Source organism: Entelurus aequoreus, linkage group LG07 (assembly GCF_033978785.1).
Source record: "Entelurus aequoreus isolate RoL-2023_Sb linkage group LG07, RoL_Eaeq_v1.1, whole genome shotgun sequence".
Classification (NCBI taxonomy): domain Eukaryota; kingdom Metazoa; phylum Chordata; class Actinopteri; order Syngnathiformes; family Syngnathidae; genus Entelurus; species Entelurus aequoreus.
In genome coordinates this window covers 38096751-38120187 of record NC_084737.1, presented here as the reverse complement: position 1 = coordinate 38120187, position 23437 = coordinate 38096751, and the positions used below count along the sequence as shown (strand labels likewise).

General features: G+C 41.4%; 1 protein-coding gene across 4 annotated transcripts in view; it reads left to right on the top strand.

The window, feature by feature from the left end:
• The window catches only part of spryd3 (SPRY domain containing 3), a 174766-nt gene that overhangs the window by 126449 nt on the left and 24880 nt on the right, over positions 1-23437 (top strand). For all 4 annotated transcript variants that reach the window (XM_062053511.1, XM_062053512.1, XM_062053509.1 and 1 more), the window contains one exon: positions 6508-6565. In XM_062053511.1, the coding sequence (XP_061909495.1) occupies positions 6508-6565 (58 nt within the window). The remainder of the gene's footprint in view (positions 1-6507; positions 6566-23437) is intronic.

Below are 23437 nucleotides of genomic sequence, written 5' to 3'. Positions count from 1 at the left end.
CCAAAAAGTCGCTAAATGATGTTTTTAGTCGCTAGCCAGGTATGGCCAAAAGACGCGAAATCTAGCGGCAAAGTCGGTCAATCACACAGTGAAACAAATAATTTTAAAAAGATAGTAATCGTACAATGTCTTGTACTTTTGTCTTCTTTCTTAATATTTCTCAAAGGACACCAAAATGTCGCTATCTGCAGGCAGCTTGCTAGCTATGATGGCAGCAACAATGTACCTTAGAGTGACTGACCAACAAGAGCTCAAAGTACCTAATGGCAAAATGTGGAGAGACAGACACAATAAATTGCATTAAGATGAAGAGAACTGTTGCTATTATTAATCTTAACATCAACCAGAAAGTCGCTAAATGTCACCAGCCAGGTATGGCCAAAAGTCGCTTAATTGGCCACACACAGTAACAGAGAAACTAACAAAAAAAAGATCATAAAGATAATAGTTGTACAACTGTGTGTACTTTTGTCTTCTTTCTAAATATTTTCCCAAAGGACACCAAAATGTTGCTATCTGCAGGCGGGAGCGTGCCTATGTTCCCCGGGTCCTATGTTCCCCGGGTCCTATGTTCCCCGGTTGTTCCTGGGTCTTTGTATGCGACCGGGGAACTTAGGACCCTTTTTCTAAAAAAGGGTCCTATGTTCCCTGCATTGTATCTGGCGAAATTGCGAAATTGTGCCCTGACCAAAACCATCCCTAAACCTAACCTGTCACAGGGCGTTGTGGAGCACTTTTTTTTGGCGAAATTGTGCCCTGACCAAAACTATCCCTAAACCTAACCTGTCACAGGGCGTTGTGGAGCACTTTTTTGGCGAAATTGTGCCCTGACCAAAACCATCCCTAAACCTAACCTGTCACAGGGCGTGCGGCAGCAGATAGAGCAACTCAAACGCGAACTTCCTTCCTTCGACAACTTAAACGCGTCTCTGTCATGCGTGTCTGCGTGCGTCTTACTTAGTCGCGCATTGGAAGCAGCGGGGAACATAGAACCCTTTTCTGGAAAAAGTGTTGTACGTTCCCCGCAGCGGGGAACATACAACACTTTTTTTAAAAAAGGGTCCTTAGTTCCCCGGTAGAGGGGAACATAGGACCCGGGTAACATAGGGACGGGGAACATAGGGATGACCCGCTGCAGGCAGCTTGCTAGCTATGATGGCAGCAACGATGTCTGCCAGACAGGAGAGAGTGGTCAGTGACGATCGAATCGAGAAAATGACAAAATGGGTCAAAGACCAAAAAGTTATTAACTGACAGCAGTGACAAATGTCAGACTGTAAACTTTCTCGAAAGAAAAGGACAAAATGGGAAGATGCTGATAATAACAGCAAAATGGAAAATATAAGAATTTCCAAGTAATGCTCAACTCAAGTGTGTGTGTGTGTGTGTGTGCGCGCGTTAAACTTCTTGTTGAATGATTTCAAATTATCTCTGAGTCTGAACTGAGGGAAAGGAAACCAAATTTTGAGCAGTCTCTCACGAGTTCAAAATACCAAATGAGGAGATTCTAAAAGAACAGACCGGTTTATGAAAGACTTGATGGGGGAGGGGCACAGCTAAGAATACTTGAGTGAGATTCTGTGATCCAAATTCGAGATAGAGCTTTTTGATAATGATAATTTGTCAGAGTAAGGTTGTGTAATCAAAATTTGAGAATGAGCTTTGTCAATCAATCAAGAATATTTGCATTAAGTTCTGTGATCAAAATTCAGAAACAACCTTTAATAATTGATAAAGAATATGTGAGTGAGGTTGTGTGATCCATCCAATTTGAGAATTAGCTTTGATAATAATGATTGAGAGCCTCTGGCCCTCTGTGGATCATGGCCGCGGGGCCAATTTTGCCTGGCCCCTTGGGGCCTCTGTGGGTCGTGGCCGCGGGGCCAAGTTGGCCTGGCCCCTTGGGGCCTCTGACCCTCTATGGATCGGGGCCAAGTTGGCCTGACCCCTCGGGGCCTCTGGCCCTCTATGGATCATGGCCGCGGGGCCAAGTTGGCCTGACCCCTTAGGACCTCAGGCCCTCTGTGGGTCGCGGCCGCAGGGCCAAGTTGACCTGGCCCCTTGGGGCCTCTTACCCTCTATGGATCGTGGCCGCGGGGCCAAGTTGACCTGGCCCCTTGGGGCCTCTGGCCTTCTGTGGCTCGTGGCCGCGGGGCCAAGTTGGCCTGGCCCTTTGGGGCCTCTGGCCTTCTGTGGGTCGTGGCCGCGGGGCCAAGTTGGCCTGGCCCCTTGGGGCCTCTGACCGTCTATGGATCGTGGCCGCGGGGCCAAGTTGACCTGGCCCCCTGGGGCCTCTGACCCTCTATGGATCGTGGCCGCGGGGCCAAGTTGGCCTGGCCCCTTGGGGCCTCTGACCGTCTATGGATCATGGCCGCGGGGCCATGTTGGCCTGGCCCCTTGGGGCCTCTGGCCCTCTGTGGGTCGCGGCCGCGGGGCCAAGTTGACCTGGCCCCTTGGGGCCTCTTACCCTCTATGGATCATGGCCGCGGGGCCAAGTTGGCCTGGCCCCTTGGGGCTTAAGATTATTATTTTTGCAAAAGTAGTTTTGCTTGGGTCGCGGCCGCGGGGCCAAGTTGGCCTGGCCCCTTGGGGCCTCTGGCCCCCTGGGCCTGGGCCCGGTAGGCCCGGTCATTAATCCACCTATGCTTCTGTGTGGATTGCCATGGATTCCTTCGGGGTACTCACTCTCACAAACATGTACAGTGTGTAATATTCATTAAAGACTCAATAGGTGTGGATAGTTGTTGGTCGCAATGTGCCAAATCGTTGATTGACAGATGATTAGTCCAGGGTGTCAAGAATTCCCATATCGAGGGGGAGGAGTATATTTATAGCTAGAATTTACTGAAATTCAAGTATTACATATACAGTATATATTTATATGTATATATAAATAAAATAAATACTTGACTTTCAGTGAATTCTAGCTATATATATATATATATATATATATATATATATATATATATATATATATATATATATATATATATATATATATATATATATACATATATATATATATATATATATATAAATATATACATATAAACAGTGTTGGGTTGGTTACTGAAAACCAGTAACTAGTTACAGTTACTAGTTACTTTATTTCAAAAGTAACTCAGTTACTAACTCAGTTACTTATACCAAAAAGTAATGCGTTACTGTGAAAAGTAACTATTTAGTTACTTATACTTTTTTTTTTCAAAGCTCCTATTAATGCCCTTTTAGCCTTTATTTCAATACTATTATTGCACTGGAGAATAATACAATGTGTTGATCAACTTGACATGTATTTGCATCACTGAACTCTGCTGAGCAATGTGGTCTACATACAACACACAAAGACAAAGATATGTTTCAAAGGGCCAATTTATTTCAGGCCAGAACAAATTGACAAAACTATTTTAAATAGCTGCAACATAACATACATAAGTAACAAACAGCATAATAACACTAACACTAACACTAACACTAACCACGTTAAAGCCAGATTCCGAACTAACAAAGGTCTTAACTCATTCTCTTTCTATGCCACATCAATATGGAATGCACTCCCAACAGGTGTAAAAGAAAGGGCATCTCTATCCTCCTTCAAAACCGCACTAAAAGAACACCTCCAGGTAACTACAACCCTAAACTAACACCCTCCCTTCCACATAATACCTCTTCGGATTGTAAATAATCAAATGTAGACACTTTTTCTTATACTTTCTGATCTCTCTCTCTCTATGTCCACTACTTGCTGTACATATCCTACCAAGTCAGTCCTACACTGTTTCAATGTCAATTTCTCTGATGATGCAATTGTTGATGCTGATTGTTGATGACTGAAGTGTTGATACCAACCAAACCTAACCCCCCCCATATCCCACACCCCGGATGGTAAATAATGTAAATAATTCAATGTATATACTCTGATGATTATCTTGTGTGATGACTGTATTATGATGTTAGTATATATTTGATAGTATATATCTGTATCATGAATCAATTTAAGTGGACCCCGACTTAAACAAGTTGAAAAACTTATTCGGGTGTTACCATTTAGTGGTCAATTGTACGGAATATGTACTTCACTGTGCAATCTACTAATAAAAGTTTCAATCGATCAATCAATCAACAACATAGCTGTAAACCTGGCTTCACCTAAGGAAGGCACACGTGACATACACAAAGCCTAACCAGGCAGATTTGAATTGTTGTTTTGGGCAGTAGACGGGATCTTTGATCCAAGACACAACTTACATTTAACTAAAATGTTTTTTTCTTTGTGCTCGTCAAAAGAAAAGAAGTGAGAATATCTCATACTTGCCAACCCTCCCGAATTTCAGTGCCTCTCCCCGGGACAACCATTCTCCAAATTTCTCCCGATTTCCAGCCGGACTTAAGGCACGCCCCCTCCAGGTCCGTGCGGACCTGAGTGAGGACAACCTGTCGTCACGTCCGCTTGGACAACCAAAAAGTAACCACATAACACTATACCGTATAGTGTTCTGTGGTTACGTTTTGGTTGGCCAACGGTTTACATTGTATTGCGCACCCCCCTCCCCTCCCCTTCCCACCCACACCGGCACCCAGACACACACAGAGCGCAGAGGAAGAATCAGAAGCACGTCACAGCAGCGCTGCAATAAAACACACTCAGATTTTCTGTTTCTAGCCGATACTACATAAAAAATAACGTAAAATAACGCAGTAACGCATCATGTAGTAACGGTAACTGAGTTACTGAATATAAAAAATTACGCGTTAGGTTACTAGTTATCGCCGAAACTAACGGCGTTACAGTAACAACAACTCATTTAGTTACTTATACTTATACTTATGCTACTTATATGCAGTCCCAACACTGCATATAAATAAAAGACATACTTGAATTTCAGTGTTCATTTATTTACACATTTACACACATAACACTCCTCTCTACTCATTGTTGTATTTGAAAGTGCAATGCTTTGCAGCCAGTAGCACAGCCTTTGAAGGAGCATAGGTGTGTGCAGTGTAATATTCTGGGTTGGAGTCAATAACCAGGCAAGGTGACGAAGTTACGTCTCTTTACTTCATACTTCAGAACCGATTCCCACACTTGCCGTCAGGGTGCAAAATACAACGTAGACCGTTGGCCAACCAAAAAGTAACCACAGAACACTATACGGTATAGTGTTCTGTGGTTACTTTTTGGTTGTCCAAGCGGACGTGACGACAGGCTGTCCTCACTCAGGTCCGCACGGACCTGGAGGGGGCGTGCCTTAAGTCCGGTTGGAAATCGGGAGAAATTCGGGAGCATGGTTGTCCCGGGAGATTTTCGGGAGAGGCACTGAAATTCGGGAGGGTTGGCAAGTATGACGGGGCGTTCGGTTCGGTTCGGAGGTGTACCGAACAAGTTTCCACATGAACATATAAAGTAGCCGCTTAAGCTAAAGTCTTAACAAGCTGCTCCACTTCCTTCTGCCTGTCTCTGTCAGTACACAGCACCCAGCATTGTCCCACCCACACAACCATCTGATTGGTTACAAACAGAGCGGTAACAGCCAATCAGCAGTGCGTATTCAGAGCGCATGTAGTCAGTGCTTAGCGTTTAGCAGGTAAGCATCAGGCAGCGGACTCTCCCCAAATTATAATAAACACCTCCTAGTCAACTACTAGTAACATCACTATGAGCCCGTTGACGTTCTAGAAATATAAACTGCAGCTCAGCTCGCTCGCAGTCCTGGCCTGAGGTGAAGGCTACTTCGCTTTTAGCGTAACGTTAGCTCATTTTGCGGTGTGTGTGAGTGTGTGTGTGCGCGCGTGAGTGGGTGTTACGGACAGCAAAGCCCTGTCTGTCTGTTATTTCACTTTACCTTTTTCTGTGTTGATTGAGCTGTGTTGAAGCAGCAAAAAAGGACAATATGTTAAATGAAGAGTTTCTGTCTCTAATAGTTGATATAATAATGTAAGTGCATCATTAAGCCTACATGAACTCCATGGTGTTCAGGGATGAATAGTCTCTCCTATTGCTATTGTACTATTTTTTCAGCTATAGTTACATTAATCATTAATAATGGAGCAGCCTAGTTTTGAATTGTAGGGTCCCTGCTATCACATGTTGATAAAAATATAACATTTATATAATAAAAATCAAATACAGGCTTACCAAATGCTGTAATAAATTAAGCATGATGAGTTGACTTGAAATTGTTTAATGTTGCACTTTTTATATGTAGAAGAAAAGTTTTGTCATTTTATTTAATCTGAGCAACAACTTGAGGCAGTTAATGTTGATTAACGTGGGCAGAATTATTATAGAGTTCCCAATGTCAAAAGGACAAAGCCATTGTTTACAAATTTGGTAAATAAATAACCAAAACATTTATATTTTGTTGTTTTCTTACTGTACTGAAAATTAACCGAACCGTGACCTCTAAACCGAGGTACGCACCAATCCGAAATTTTTGTGTACCGTTACACCCCTAGTACATACTGTTTATTTTTTTCTCAAAGAGATGTGATGTGTTTTGCCAGGACTACCCCAGGAATAGACACCCAGGATGGAGCCGCGGATCGGTGGCCTACCATGCAGGTCAGCCTTTTTTTTGTTCTATTTGGGCATTGTGTGGTATCTTTTTCAAATGTGTGGAAGCAACAGAATAAGGGACAACCCCCTGTATCATCCGCTTGGTCTTCGTTTGTGTAATACAATGAATGTGTAGAATTCCTTCTGAATGAAAAAGGTGAATGGGAGACGCTACATCTTTATCATCTTTCTGTTGACTTTTCGACACAAATATCTCAGGGCAGCATCTCAAGAGGGATGTAAGGTAGGCTGACCATATTCTGAAATCCCAAAAAGAGGACACATATATGCGTGCCAAGGCGGGCAGCACGCCAAGGCCGGGACTAGGTGAAAATTTGCCAATGATACTCGAACTTGCTTCATAAGTAATATATTTATTTAAATAAAGTATTTTTTCTCCTATGTTGACAGTAGTGTTGGCGCTAGGAATTTTCAAAATGGGGTCCCAGGGACCCCATCAAATCATACAAATAGGATCCCACAGTAAATTTTTGGCGTACCACTTTTTTGTAAGCGTTTTGAAAACAAATGACAAATGTATGCATTATCCTGTTATATCTCACATTCTATGTTGTGTTTTGGAAAAAGGTTGTCATAAACGAGCTCTCGCCCTGCACAGCTGTTTCGTGCTTTGTAGTGTCGATATGGGCTTGTAGATCTTTATTTGCCACAGATATACACGTTCCTGCTTTGCACACAGTGCATTCTGCTTCCCATGTGTCACGGCCAGGACCAAAACACAAATACTTTTTCCGCAAATCATCCGTGAAGTTGCATTTACTTTTCGGCATTTCTTGTTTTCATGTCTGTCTCCACTCACTAGCTCTCTCGCTCTGTGTCTCTGCCCCTCCCTCACCAATGTTTCTGCGTGCGCACCTTCACAGCTTGTTTTGTTTAACCCCTTCTTAACTTAACCCTAGAGTCTAGGGTCGGCAACCTTTATCACTCAAAGAGCCATTTTGAGGAGTTTCACAAATGAAAGAGAACAATGGGAGCCTCAAAACTCTTTTGAAATGTAAAATGAAATAACACTGTATACAAAGCTTTTTATTGCTTTGTGCTATGTTTTAACCATGGGTCTTAGACACGCGCCCCGGCCCGCACTTTAATATGACAGTTTAAGTAAGTGCGGCCCGCAAGATTTACATGAATGGCGTTCATCAGCGTCATAGTTGCCAATCCTCCCACTTCTCCCGGGAGACACCCGAAATTTAGGTGTGATGGCAATGCCTTTAGCGCCCTCTACAGCCTGCTTAAACAGCTTACCTGCCCGGACACATGTTGAATGCATCTTCTGCTTGCACTCGAATGTGACAGCAAAGCTTACTTGTTCAACAGCCACACAGCTTACACTGACGGTGGCCGTAAATAACAACTTTAACACTGTTACGTTACAAATATGCGCCACACTGTGAACCCACACCAAAAAAGAATGACAAATACATTTCTGGAGAACATCCACACTGTAACACAACATAAACACAACACAACAAATACCCAGAATCCCATGCAGCACTAACTCTCCCAGTCTACATTATACACCCCCGCTAGTACCAAACCCCCCCACACATCACCCCCCCTCCCTCCCTCCGTGCGTCGGTTGAGGTTAGAGAGTTAGGGCTGCATGGGATTCTGGGTATTCGTTGTGTTGTTTTTATGTTGTGTTACAGTGTGGATGTTCTCCAGAAATGTATTTGTCATTCCTTTTTGGTGTGGGTTCACAGTGTGGCGCATATTTGTAACGTAACAGTGTTAAAGTTGTTATATACGACCACCGTCAGTGTAAGCTGTGTGGCTGTTGAACAAGTATGCCTTGCTGTCTCCCACGAGTGCAAGTTAAAGCTTCATGCAACATGAGACCGGGCTGGCATGCTGTTTGTGCAAGTAATAGAGGATAATATAAGCAGTGCCATCACGGCACGCCCTTAATTTAGTTGTCAGGGGTTGCCGATCCCTGCCCAAGACGTACATTGAAAATACACGCAACCCTATTTCAAAATGCCGGACATTTGAGGCATTTAAAAAACCCCGCCCGGACACCCCGGACACACCCGCAAAAGAGGACATGTCCGGGGGAAAAGAGGACGTATGGTCAGCCTATGTAAGGGGGCTTTGCGCAGAGATCAAGGATAATGCAAGTTGATAATCAAGACATGTATTGTGAAGATCTCTCTCTCCGTCAGTGGGGGAGTGTCATTTCACAATGTGAAAAAAGCACCAAAATTGTATCTCTATCTTGCTCTCTTTCCACACATCTTACGTGTTAGATGTCTGTGACCACAGATGTGCCAACCTTATCTGCTCAGTCATTTACAATACTCCATTCTGGGCATCAGCGCCTGCACTGTCACTGTTAAATGCGCAAAACCTAAATATCACATTAAGAAACCAGTCAATGGAAAACATTTAGAAAAACCTCTCAAATATCGCTAAAAAATTTTTACGCTCTCATGAGATGGTTTTTTCAGACGTTTCGATATTGAAGTGTGTCGCAAAAGCATGATGGAAACACTTTTTCCGCATTTCGAGGGCACCTAAACACCGGACAAGATATGTCCGTGAATTTCTCGTTCACAATTCTCTCCCAAAAATCCCTTATTTGCGGCCGCTGCGATACGTAAGGACGTTGCCTTTGAGTGATCACCCACTGCCTTTTTCTTCTATTGACAATCACGGCAACAGCAGTAACTGCAATTGTAATCACAGCTCAAAAACCATGGAATCGCATAGCATCAATCTTCCTCAAAGTGGCATTCCCAGGACAAGATTTTTCGAGAATTGGGGCTCATGACGCAAAACACCATTTAATGGAAATACCCACAAGTTGCAAATGTACTTTGTCGAAATTTTAGAAATAGAGCTTTTATTTTGCAAAAAACTATAATGGAAACGCAGCCATTGACAAGAAATTAGCAATCGACTTCTGCTGCCATGATCTGATAATAGAAGCAGCAGCTAATGCTGCAGCAGCTGCCCACTCTTTTTCCACATCACCCACTGCCACAATATCTTTTTAGGAGGCATTTGGGTAATAGCCTAGCTTACTCTAAGTAGTGTTTTAGTTTGAAGCATCTATTTTGTTTTGCTCCAACAGGAGTTTTTCAGTCTGGAAATACAGGTCATGATGACTGCTTTAATGCACCTGGAGCACATATTACTGCAAAACAGGATCATTTGTCAGTATTGTTTATAGTTTCCATAATTTTTCACTGGTATTTGCAGCACACCCGCTTGCAGAGCACCAGACTTAATTTCTATGGACAGCAAGTGTATTGTGCTTTTGGAGACTGTCCTCAAGGCCAAGTGACTGTCAGGGCCCGTGTGAAATCCACATGTGAGCAGCTCAGAGAAGATATGGGGCCAGAAATGACAGTAGTTGTGTTACCATTACCCCTAGAAATGCGCAAAACCGAAATATCACAATAAGAAACTTGTAATGGAAATACCCATATTTCGAAAAACCTCTCAAATATCGCTAAAACATCTTTACACTGTGAATTCCTCGTTTACAATTTTCTCCCAAAAATCCCTGCCATGCGTAATGACCTTGCCTTTGAGCAATCACCTGCTGTCTTTGTCTTCTATTGACAATCACGGCAACAGCTGTGGCTGCAATTGTAATGAAAGCTCCAAAACCATGGAATTGCAAAGCGTCCATCATCCTCAAAGTGGAGTCTCGCGGGACGAGAAGAAGAAGAGAAGAAGAAGAATTGCAGCTCATGACGCAAAACACCCTTTCATGTAAACATCTACAAGTTGCAAATGTACTTTGTTGCATATTTTAAAATGTGCTTTTATTTTGCAAGAAAATGCTTTGAAGAAAAACTATCTCCACGTGGTCTTGGAGTCATGTGTTCTGAAACCATGTAGGTGACAAAAGTAACTGGGCAACGTTAATGTAGGCAAACCAGACAAATTGAAAAACTAACTGGTCTGGTGTAACTTTGGAAATGTATTTAATAAAGTACAGTCGATCTTATTGTCTTTGTTTTGGAAGGTTTATACGTCTTTAAATATGGCTCACAAAAGTGCCCGCACCTGTCATATTGCATTTCTTAAGTGACATTACTTACAATAGTCAGATTGGTATAGATTTCCTGTCCTCTGAAAATAACTTTACACAACGTTTGTTACTGAAATCATTTCCTCTCCTCCATGATGACATCACAAACTGTAGCTGGTGGATGCTAGGCACCTTGTTCTCCTCCACTTTCCTTCCAATTGAGGATGCCCTCAATTGCTCAGTTCTTTTCAGTTCTTGAAGTTGAGATAATCTTGTACACTCTATCAATTTCACCTTCATTATGCACTGTTTCAGAATCTCACAGTGCGTTAGAATTCATATTTCCCTCAAAAACCGTAGCTCCCCAATATTTCAGTTGTCGATTTCCACGATTCTCGATACTGTTTATTCGATACTACTATAAAAATTAAAAAACAAACTGAAAAAATGTGCTTTTAGATGCATCTACTTTATTGAAAACATGTTTCAAACATTTAAGTATTTAACATCAATGTGCTTCAACATATTTTTGCACAGAATTCAAATTGCAGTTGGCAAAGTGCCATTTTTAAAGTGGCACTTTAGAAATGCCACTGCTGTTCTCATTCAAAAGAGAACAGCAGTGGCATATATCCTACCACTCCAGTAAATCTAAACAAACAATAACGTTCTTGAGATTATTTCAATTTGGTAGTAGCATTGATGATGCCATCATGTAAACTGTAATGAAATAGACTAATAAAAGTGAAGTGAATTATATTTATATAGCACTTTTTCTCTAGTGACTCAAAGCTCGAACCTGGAACCCACAAGTTGCTGGCATCAATCAATCAATCAATCAATCAATCAATCAATCAATCAATCAATGTTTATTTATTTAGCCCTAAATCACAAGTGTCTCAAAGGGCTACACAAGCCACAACGACATCCTCGGTACAGAGCCCACATAAGGGCAAGGAAAAACTCACCCCAGTGGGACGTCGATGTGAATGACTATGAGAAACCTTGGAGAGGACCGCATATGTGGGTAACCCCCCCCTCTAGGGGAGACCGAAAGCAATGGATGTCGAGTGAGTCTGACATAATATTGTGAAAGTCCAGTCCATAGTGGATCCAACATATCAGCGAAAGTCCAGTCCATAGTGGGGCCAGCAGGAAACCGTCCCGAACGGAGACGGGTCAGCAGCGCAGAGATGTCCCCAACCGGCCGCTCTACTAACCGAGCCACGCCGCCCCGAGGCTATGAGAAAATAAATACATATATTTGTGTTTCATTTGTTATTTGTATCAACATTTCATTATGCCTTATGCCTCAGACTAGATCTGACCAAGCTAAGTCTAAGCCTAGATCTGACCAATCTAAATCTATGAGCATGAACTGATGAAGCCTATTTGGATGAGAGGCAAAATGTCTTCTAAGACAAACCAAACAGTCCAGTTGCGATCGATTGAATGCCCTGATATTACAATGACTTGGATAAATGAGAATATCCATAGATATGCCTTTCCGCTCTATTTTTGCAGGGTTTTTTTTGTTTATTTCTACAATGTGTCACAGGCATATAAAAACAGCTGCATTTAGCAAATGGCCCCCAGGCCACACTTTTCCTTCCTAGTGAAATAAGTAAACCCAGTTGTGTTCAAAGTGTTGCTGATCAACAAAAAAGAGTCTCTAAGCTATGTTTCCTTAGGACTCACAGAAGTGATAAAAGTTGGGTTGCACGCTTCTGGAGGCTTTCTGCACAATGTGGTACAAATCCAAAACTAGTGAAGTTGGCACATTGTGTAATTTGTAAATGAAACAGAATACAATGATTTGCAAATCCTTTTCAACTTATATTCAATTGAATAGACTGCAAAGACTAACTATATTTAATGTTCAAAAAATATTTTTTGTGTGCAAATAATCATTAAAATCATCATTAGAATTTAATGGCAGCAACACATTGCAAAAAAGTTGGCACAGGGGCATTTTTAACACTGTGTTACATGGCCTTTCCTTTTAACAACACTCAGTAAATGTTTGGGAACTGAGGAGACCCATTTTTGAAGCTTTTCAGGTGGAATTATTTCCCATTCTTGCTTGATGTAAAGCTTAAGTTGTTCAACAGTCCAGGGTCTCCGTTGTGGTACTTTGGGCTTCATATTGCGCCACACATTTTCAATGGGAGACAGGTCTGGACTACAGGCAGGCCAGTCTAGTACCCGCACTCTTTTACTATGAAGCCACACCGTTGTAACACGTGGCTTGGCATTGTCTTGCTGAAATAAGGAAGAGAAAGCATGATAACGTTGCTTGGATGGCAACATATGTTGCTCCAAAACCTGTATGTACCTTTCAGCATTAATGGCGCCTTCACAGATGTGTAAGTTACCCATGTCTTGGGCACTAATACACCCCCATACCATCATAGATGCTGGCTTTTCAACTTTGCGCCGGTTCTTTTGCTCTTTGGACACGAAGCCCACAGTTTCCAAAAACAATTTGAAATGTGGACTCGTCAGACCACAGAACACTTTTACACTTCGCATCAGTCCATCTTAGATGAGCTAAGGCCCAGCGAAGCCGGCGCCGTTTCTAGGTGTTGTTGATAAATGGCTTTCGCTTTGCATAGGAGAGTTTTAACTTGCATTTACAGATGTAGCGACAAACTGTAGTTACTGACAGTGGTTTTCTGAAGTGTTCCTGAGCACATGTGGTGATATCTTTTACACACTGATGTCGAAGGTCACGGGCATTCAATGTTGGTTTTTGGCCTTGCAGTGATTTCTCCAGACTCTCTGAACCTGTTGATGATATTACGGACCGTAGTTGGTTAAATCCCTAAATTCCTTGCATTAGCTGGTTGAGAAATGTTGTTCTTAAACTGTTTGACAATTTTCTCCAGCATTTGTTCACAAAGTGGTGACCCTCGCCCCATCCTTGCTTGTGAATGACTGAGCATTTCATGGAAGCTGCTTTTATACCCAATCATGGCACCCACCTGTACCTGTGTGTTTGATGAGCATTCCTCAACTTTCTCAGTCTTTTTTGCCACTTGTGTCAGCTTTTTTTAAACATGTTGCCGGCATCAAATTCCAAATGAGCTAATATTGGCAAAAAACAGCAAAGTTTACCAGTTCGAACGTTAGGTATCTTGTCTTTGCAGTATATTCAATTGAATATGGGTTGAAAATGATTTGCAAATCATTGTATTCTGTTTTTATTTACGATTTACACAACATGCCAACTTCACTGAATTTGGGTTTTGTACAATTCCTGGGATTGTGGTGGTAAATCGAGTACTTTTTTTGACCACTGGTATTTTGATTACTGAAAAAAAGCAATGTACTCCTCTTTTTCACTTTTTATGTGTACCTCTACTCGCTAATATAGTCACAACACACTTTAAGCGTTTATGAGGTGTGTTGTGAAGCGGAGTTATGCCACATCTACAGTTATGCTACACTGCCATTGTTCTATTATAATTGGTTTATGAGCGAGGGCGAACCGATAACGACAAATTTACATTTGTGACAGGCTGCCATGAATAAATAAAAATATAGGAAATACTGGCTTTTTTTAAACAACAAGCATACTTCTTCAGCAGTGACTCATTGCCCATGTGCTCAAAATTGACATGGACGAGGAATGGTGTTGTACATTATTTGATACTGACAATACTAATGTATTTCTTGTGTGTTGGTATTTACACGGTATCGAAGTACTGATACTTTTGACAACCTGACCCCGCAGTGTTGGCAGCGTTCATGCAGCCCTAGGCCATGACACAACCACCACCACGCTGACAGTACAGTAGGCAAGAACCAATTTTCCTGGTACTCACTTGTTGCTCTCTATTTAGACTTAAATAGCAGGTTTTTTTACTTTTGGGTTTTCCCTCTCAGCATTTGCTACGGTTAGTCAATCGCATGAGATATTTTGGCTTAGATTTTACGCCGGATGCACTTTCTGATGCAACCCAGACCCAGAATGGAACCCAGCCCGCTGCCATGAAAGATAGAAGCATGTACCATTACACCAACAAGGATTTAGACCAAAATGGCTATCTGAGTCATTTTCAGTGTACTGTATTTACACATGAATTTCAAGCTTGACCTTCCTATACATGAGGACTTACACAAACCTTCCAATTGGGTTGAGCATCAGGCGTAGATGGAAATCAGGATTTATATTCTGATTCTCCCTGAACCGTCCAAATTTTTTAACTTCAATTCCTATATTGATGCTCAGTCCGCCGACCGGAAGATATAGCTGTACACTCTAATTACTTTTATGAGATCTGATACCTTTGAGGTCACTCTGCAAATTTAATTTATGATTAGAAGCTGTTTATAGTACGGCCCTCTTATTCCTTTGCAGATTCCACTTAGGCTACATTCGTAATAATATAAACAGTCAGAGCTGCGAGCCTTGTCAGGGTCTGTGGATGAGCCTGTTGCTGAGTGGTGGACGATTCTCACCAGCCTTGTCCCAGAGGTCTAGTGCTGCGGTTTGTCTGGTTTGGCAGCCACATGCCGGACACCACAGAAATGTGTACACCCCTGTGCAGCTCCCATTAATCTTCGTTGTTAGAGACTAAAATTGGGTATGTGGTTTTTAAACTCTGGGCTTGTCAGATTTGCCTTGCCATGATTGAGTTAATATGCAGGCTTTTGTCCAACTACAGCATTTAAAACTAAGAGCCATGATTTCATCTAAGATCTCTCTGCGCTCCTTGACACAGCCGAGACTTTGATAAAAGTCAAGGAACCTCAAGAATTGCGTGCAGACTGTCTTTGAATTGGTGAAAAACTGCATACACATGTCATGTGACCAAGGAAAACGCTGTTTAGAAGTCAAAAGACTTCAGGTTTCTATGTGTTGTGCGAGCCAATGCAGTCATAACTTTATGGTTTTACTTTTTTACAGTATCTAAATAGAAATGAGTTATCCTTGGCAGGGTTTTACTTCTTGTAAACTGTTAAACTCACTGTTATGTTTTCACCACATCCCGTAAGTTTGTGTAGTCAAATGTCGGAATGTCTTTTTAATTTTCTGTTTAGTACATCATGAAACCAATGACTTTTAGGACATTGTGAATTTGGTGTAAGATTCATGACATTGTTATTGACATGTTCGCATAGCTCTGGTTCTGTCATCCTAATCAATAGCACTTTAATACGGCCCCTATCCACTGTTGCCCCAGATCACATGTCATGTGGATCTTTAACTTTCCTGCCAGTCATATGTCTGTTCATTTTGTACATTTTGTAGTTTTAGAGTCCACTGGTCTTGCTATGAGTGTTTTTATTGGGAACTAGTCTGGTGTGCATGTTGACTTGGTGCTGTTCTTCAGTGGGTCATTCGTACCTTTGGGCCCTATCAGAAACAAGCAGCCATCTAACCAGTGCGTTCTCCTCAGCAAGCCATATTAACCCTGTCGCCGTCTTCAATCCCCTCAACAATGAGTCAGTCATACGTGCTGTGACTCAACACCCACAGCTGAAGGTTGTACTCCAGCGCCACAATCCATCCTTCACCAAGGACAATAGGGCCATTTACTTACTCCTATGGCAGGGCCTAATCTGATTCCAGCTCAGGTTCTGCCAAAACATTTAATCGAAACATGTTGTCAGGGGATGATATCACTTTCTTACCTAATGGATTAAAAATGAACGGGGATGAACAGAGCTTCAGGATTCATGCCTCATTTCAAAAGCTGGAATATTTCACATGGAGTGTCAATGCACGTCATACTGGTGTCCATGTACTTAGATCCGATTCCTCACGTGCATTGGAGATCAATGCTCAATAGTCTGAATAAAAACTCTTCCTGAAACAATGTGGATTTCTTTACAGTTGACATCCAAACTTGATAGGTGTTTATGCCAATCAAGTTGGGATGTTTACAGGGAAAGAAATAACTCTAATAGGATCAGATGTAAATGTATTTCAGGAGAACATATCATGTGACAACAACAGTATCGATATCTGATGGACAGTATTGGAAGTAACAGTGTTTTCCAGTAGTCTATTTAATTGCTATTTCAAACGTTACAACGCCTTTACCGACGGTAAAATATGGCAGGTTCTTACCTAACTGCTGGTATTTGACTTGGCTCACTCAGCGTGGCTCTGGCACGGCTAAGATGCATACAAAAAAATCTGATTGTCCTTTTTATTTAATGAGGGGTGACAGACACATAGGTAATTATAATTAATTGGCTAAGGTAGTAGAACTCATTGTAAGCCAGTCAGTGCTATAATTCAAGTAGGTGGGTATTGTTTTTACAAACGTCAATGCACGGAAACAGCTACATAAGAGAACTGAATCCAACAACAGCAACTCTGAGTGATCTGTCGTGGTAAAATTGGTGTTTTGAAAATTGAAGTCAGGCATTAATTCAACTTCACTGATATAAAATGAAAGAACGTACTGTACATGTGAAGTATGATTATGTCCTAAAGCAAAGTCTGAGTAACTCAAATTTATATGAGACATTTGTCAACGACCAGATGTTTTTTTCAACAAAATAACGCACTAATTAATTTTCCTAATAACTAAGTTGTGTATGAGGGAGTAATTCCATTACTGATAATAACTTATTTGGGAAAATAACTAGTAATAAAACTAATACATTTTTTTAATTAATTTGTGAAACGCTGCTGATAGAGCTGATGTTTTGGCCCATTGAAACTGTACTATGAGACAAAACAATGCTATACTGTATATCACAATGCAGAAGCACAAGCACAAAGGAAAGGTTTAGCCTGCAAGGCCAGAGTAATTTCCACGTTTACATCAGCACCCACCCACACATGTCTCACTTGTGGGCGAACCCTCTGTGCCTTGGTTGGCTTGTCCAGCCGTCTCCGGTCCAACAAGCAATGATCCCTGAAATCGGAACTGAAGTTGTGTTCATTTTCGAATCCGAAGGGCAAACATTATATCGCAATATTGAATTTTTTTTCAATTCCTGTTGGTCAGGTTGTTCTAATGCACAATAGTGCCAGAAATTAATAGGTCTTCCTGACTTTGCGCAAACCTTGACTTCCATCACAGATGCCCTCCGCTACAGGCCATTGTGATTGTTCTATTGTGACTATTTTTAGCAGTCTGTGGTGTGCCAGGGGCCCGCATGAGGGCCACAATGATACAGTGTCTCCGTCTACCCCCTTCTGTTCAGATAGATTGTTTAAACAGTATTCAATGCCGGGGACGGGTCCCATGACAACACCATAAATATTTACTTGTAGAAGCCGCACCGCTTTCTTGAGAAGCACTTGTCTGTAAGCTACTTCAGCAATGTTATTTCTTCTATGCTTGTTTTCCATTGATTTGTCAAATACAAGTACGGCAGTGTGGGATAGGTTTGGCTATTTAGAGGTTGTCTTTCCAGATGAATCTTTTCACTCATTTTACTTGGAAAGAATGTCTGGAATTTGATGATGATCGATTTGCTAGCACTACCTGGATTGTAGCAATTTCAATGATTTGTTTAAAGGAGACTTATGACGATTTTCTCTTGTTTCTGACTCAGATGTTCAAATGTTGGATACTCATGTTAAACAACACCAAAGCGTCATATCATAAGATTCATGTATTTGGCATGAGCTTGCACACAGTTTGGAATGCCTCTGAACCATGTGATATTTTTTTAACCGTGCGCCATTTGTGAAGTCACAGATTGACGGATCTACTTATGTCCACCTTCAGTAGTTCGTCACAGCTCTGACGCTGCTCACTCCCTCTCCCCCTTACGGCAAACCCCGAATCGCCCTGACAGCAGTCCTGAATATTTCTGATACAGAAAAGGGTTCAGCAGTAGACCATATTATCAGCTGGGCCCCAAGGTTGCCTACATCAAATCATGGCACCTTCTACATTCCTGTTGCTTTTCTAAACTTGACTTTATGTTTTTAACTGAAACATGGCTGGAACAAAATAACAGTGCAAGCATTCTGATCGAGACAGCACCCCCCAACTATAACTACATTGATATATATAGATCGAGGAAAAGAGGTGGAGGGGTTGCTGCTATATTTAAAAACATGTTTCAGGGGAAACAGATGTCACTTGGTGATTTTACATCATTTGAATACCTGTGTTGAAATGCTCTCCCAAAATTCTCTTGTTAATTATCTACAGGCCACCTAAATATTCTGCAAATTTTTTCGATGATTTTACTGAATTATTGTCTAGCATCTCCACTGACTTTGACTGCCTGGTTATAACTGGTGATTTTAATTTTCATATTGACGATTTGAATGACAAGGGCGCAAAATAACTTTTTACTATTTTAGACACATTTGAACTGTCTCAACATGTGAAAGAGGCTACTCATTGTAAGGGACACACTCTGGACCTGATTATCACAAAAGGTCTCAATGTTTCTGATGTTTTTGTGATTGATCCTTCATTGTCTGATAATTTCTGTGTTTTCTTTAATATTTCTGTAATTCCGGACACACAAACAGAATCAAAGAATGTCAAAAAGCAGTACATAAATGAACATGCTAATGTCCTCTTTAAAAACGCCATCTCCTCACTACCACCTCCAAACCCATGTCATGCTGATGATCTTGTAAGCAACTTTAATTCCAAAATTGTGAATATCATAGATATCATTGCACCTGTTACGGTTAAAACGATTTCTGGTCAGCAAAAGGCACCCTGGAGAAAATCTGCTGTTGTAACAGCCCAGAGAAGAGAGTGCAGGAAGGCTGAACGAATCTGGCGGAATACAAAACTTAATATTCACCATGACATCTATAAAGAGAGCCTCCAGGCCTACAATTTAGTCTTAAAAAGTGCTAGAGAAACATTCTTCTCCAATATCATAAACAGCAACACTAATAAGGCCAAAACCCTATTAGCAACCGTTGACAGACCCAACACAAATACCAGCCGAACTCCATTCCACGCAGAAATGCAATGAGTTTGCATTCTTTTATACTGATAAAATTGAAGGCATCAGACACGCCATCAATATCTCAAGTAAAAAAGTTGGATCACCACCCCATTTAGGCAAAAGTAACACAGCAATGATGGCAAGCTTTAATGCCATAGACTCTAAAACTCTAGTGGAAATGGTGACAGCTCTAAAGTCATCCACCTGCTGCCTTGAAGTTTTACCTACCAACTTCTTTAAGAATGTTTTTGACTGCCTATCAACAGACGTATTGCAAATAGTTAATAATTCTATTTAATCGGGCAATTTCCCGAAGGCTTTCAAAACTGCAGTCATTAAACCTCTTCTAAAAAAGCAGAGCCTAGATGCCTCTGTTATCAACAACTACAGACCAATTTCAAATCTACCATTCATAAGTAAAATAATTGAGAAAGTTGTCCTCCAACAACTAAATCACTTCTTGGCTTCTACTGGCTGCCACAACTTCCAGTCAGGATTTTGACCTCTTCATAGACCCTTCTTAAAGTTATAAATGACATCTGTCTAAACACAGACTCTGGCAAAACTTCAGTATTAATGCTTTTGGACCTCAGTGCTGCATTTGACACTGTCGATCACTCAATACTTTTGGACAGGTTGGAAAACTGGGTGGGGATCTCAGGCACCGTTTTAAGCTGGTTCAAGTCATATCTACAAGATAGGAACTATTTTGTTTCCATTGGTGACTTTGTATCAGAACCAACCAACGTAACGTGTGGAGTCCCCTAAGGTTCAATCTTGGGGCCGACTTTATTTAACATCTACAGTATATGCTCCCACTAGGACAAATCATGCAAAATAATAACATTGACCATCATTGCTATGCCGATGACACCCAAAACTATGTAGCGCTATCACCAAATGACTATCGCCCCATAGATTTTCTGTGCCAGTGCATTGAGCAAGTCAAACACTGGATGTGCCAAAATTTCCTACAACTAAATGAAGATAAAACTGAGATAATTGTTTTTGGTGCTAAAAAAGAAAGGTTTAAAGTCATCCAACACCTTCAATCACTGTCCCTGAAAACCTCAAATAAAGCCAGAAATCTTGGGGTTATTTTAGATTCTGAATAACATTTCGACAGTCACATCAAATCAGTAACAAAATCGGCCTACTATCACCTCAAAAATGTAACAAGACTTAGAGGGCTCATGTCAGCTCAAGACTTAGAAAAACTTGTACATGCCTTTATTACCAGTAGGCTAGACTATTGTAATGGTCTCCTTGCAGGTCTTCCCAAAAAAACTGTCAGGCAGCTACAGCTTGTTCAGAACGCTGCTGCTAGAGTTCTAACAAAGACCAAAAAATGTGAGCACATTACACCAATTCTTAAATCCTTACATTGGCTCCCTGTACATCAGAGAATTGTTTTCAAAATCCTCCTGCTCACATATAAATCACTACATGGTGTAGGGCCGAAGTATATCACTGATATGCTCCCACTATATAAGCCCTCTAGATCACTAAGATTTTCTGAGACCAATCTGTTAGCGGTTCCCAGAGTAAACTCAAATCAAGGGAGAGCATCATTCAGTCACTATGCAACAATTAGCTGGAATAAACTTCCTGAAGATGTCAGACTTTCCCCAACTCTGACTACTTTTAAAACTAGACTGAAAACTTTTATGTTCACATTAGCTTTCAGCTAAATCTTTCACTTTGTTGTCTGTGAAGCACTTTGAGTTAGCCTTGTGTATGAAAAGTTTTATACAAATAAAGTTGCCTTGCCTTGCCTTGCCTTGCCTATGTGGTGATCCTCGTATCTGCTGTTGGCCTGTAGGTGTCTTCTACAGGCTGCTTCTCCATCGTGTAACAATAGGAACTAGGACATTGTTGTTTATTTTGCACACGGATATCTTGGTGTGACTGACCGCAGAGGTCAGAGTTGACAACAATCAATATTTGTCTTTGTACCAAAAGTAATGCTCGATTGTCGAGTTTGTTGAGTCCGAACTAGATTGAACCAACTAAAACACGTCAAACACAGCATCGACAGCTTCTCCATATTATCATGGATAAATGTCCGTCGTTCAGATGTTTGTGGCTGTACGCTGTTGAGGCTGGCTCCGGCTTAGGGGATGTGGACTGATGGTGTTACTGTCGAGCTGACTCCCCAGTCCAGCAAGCCAATGGGACATGTTTTTAATTGTTTGTTTCTCTAATTCGGTCGCCCGCTTCTTTTCCTTCACACTAACGTTCTTAGTTCTGGTGGTTTGAAGGCAGGATTGTGTCGATCACTGGCTGTGGGCTGTGGACAAATGCATCTATAACCAGAGGTGCTGAGGCTCATAACTCAAATTATACTTGCAACTTATAAGGGAACTAAATTTTTTAGGAATTTTGTCCATCATTCACAATCATTGTGTGATAAAAACACATATTTGTTATTTTTTATGCATTGTAACTCGTAAATAAACGCTAGCAAGAGTCAGCTAACAATGGAGGTAATAAGATTTGCTCTATTCCGCCCATAAAGTGCTCAAAAAAAATATCCAAAAACCTCCATCAATGTTTATGTAATGTGTAATGTGATGGATGATGTCAGGTTTGGGACAGGTGTGCTGCTGGTGTGGCCACAGTCTGCACGTCTGATGTTGCTCACATGTGCTTTACTGAATGCTCAGGGAGTTTGTGCACTTGCTCACATGAAAAATTTGGGGCAACATTGGGCACGGCATGTATATGGAGCATTGTTGGCGGTCTTTGGATGTTTTTTAGAGGGCTAAACGGGCACAACAGTGACTCTCATTAGCTTCATTGTTAGCCACCTCGTACTTGCCTTATATTACAAATTAAAATGCATAAAAAAAGAAAGAGTACCTCTTTAAAGCATAACAAAACGCAAAGAGACAACTCCTATCTTGAAATACTCAAAGTTGGGGTACTCGTAATTTGATTTGCTACTGTATTTCCATGATTATCCATGAACCATTGGCAGACATAACACAGAAATAGGCAGTGTTGAGACTAACGCGTTACTTTGTAACGCGTTACTGTAACGCCATTATTTTCGGCGGTAACTAGTAGTCTAATGCGTTATTTTTTATATTCAGTAACTCAGTTACCTTTACTATTATTTTACGTTATTTTTTATGTAGTATCAGCTAGAAACAGAAGATCTGAGTGTTTTTTATTGGAGAGTTGCAGTGTCGTCCTTCTGATTCTTCCTGTCTCACAAGCCGGGGAAGAGAGAGGCGCGCTGTGTGTGGGTGGGTGGGGGTTTTTAGGGGGTGGGGTGTGGCGTGTTTGTGTTTACTAACAAGACATCATGGCGAGCCGGAGTCGAGTTTCTTAACATCGAGATATTGTCACTACTTTTATTTTGTCGAGCACAAAGAAAATAACATTTTAGTTAAATGTAAGTTGTGTCTTGGATCAAAGATCCTATCTACTGCCCAAAACAGCAATTCAAATCTGCTGAAACAGCTACAAAAGCAACATGCTTCGACGAAGCTAGTAAAGAGAGACACAGACTCCAATGCCACTTCACCTCCGCCTCCACCACCACCTAAGCATTTTAACGCAGGCACTGCTAGCCAGGACAACATTGATAGAGCCATTGCAGCGTATGTGCTAGAAGACATGCAGGCTATTTCTACAGTGGAGTCACCCGCTTTCAGGCAGCTAATTAGCATGATACCGGCGTCAAATAGCAAATGGCTCGGAAAACATTTTCCACGTACCTGGACACAGTGGACAGTGAGTACATAAAAATGGAAAGCGAGCTAAAGAAGACACTCCAAACTCTGCCTCTGCTCATCATTCAACACTGAGGGTACACACACTGTCAATTCTCTTATATACTCTTTCATTCTAGACTTCTGGGGTGTTTGATTATCACATCACTCTAAATGTATAGACTATAAAGTTCACAAACAAAGAGGGATCCTAGTGGGCCAGGCCAATCTTTCTTTATCTCTAAACAAAGACTGGGGAAA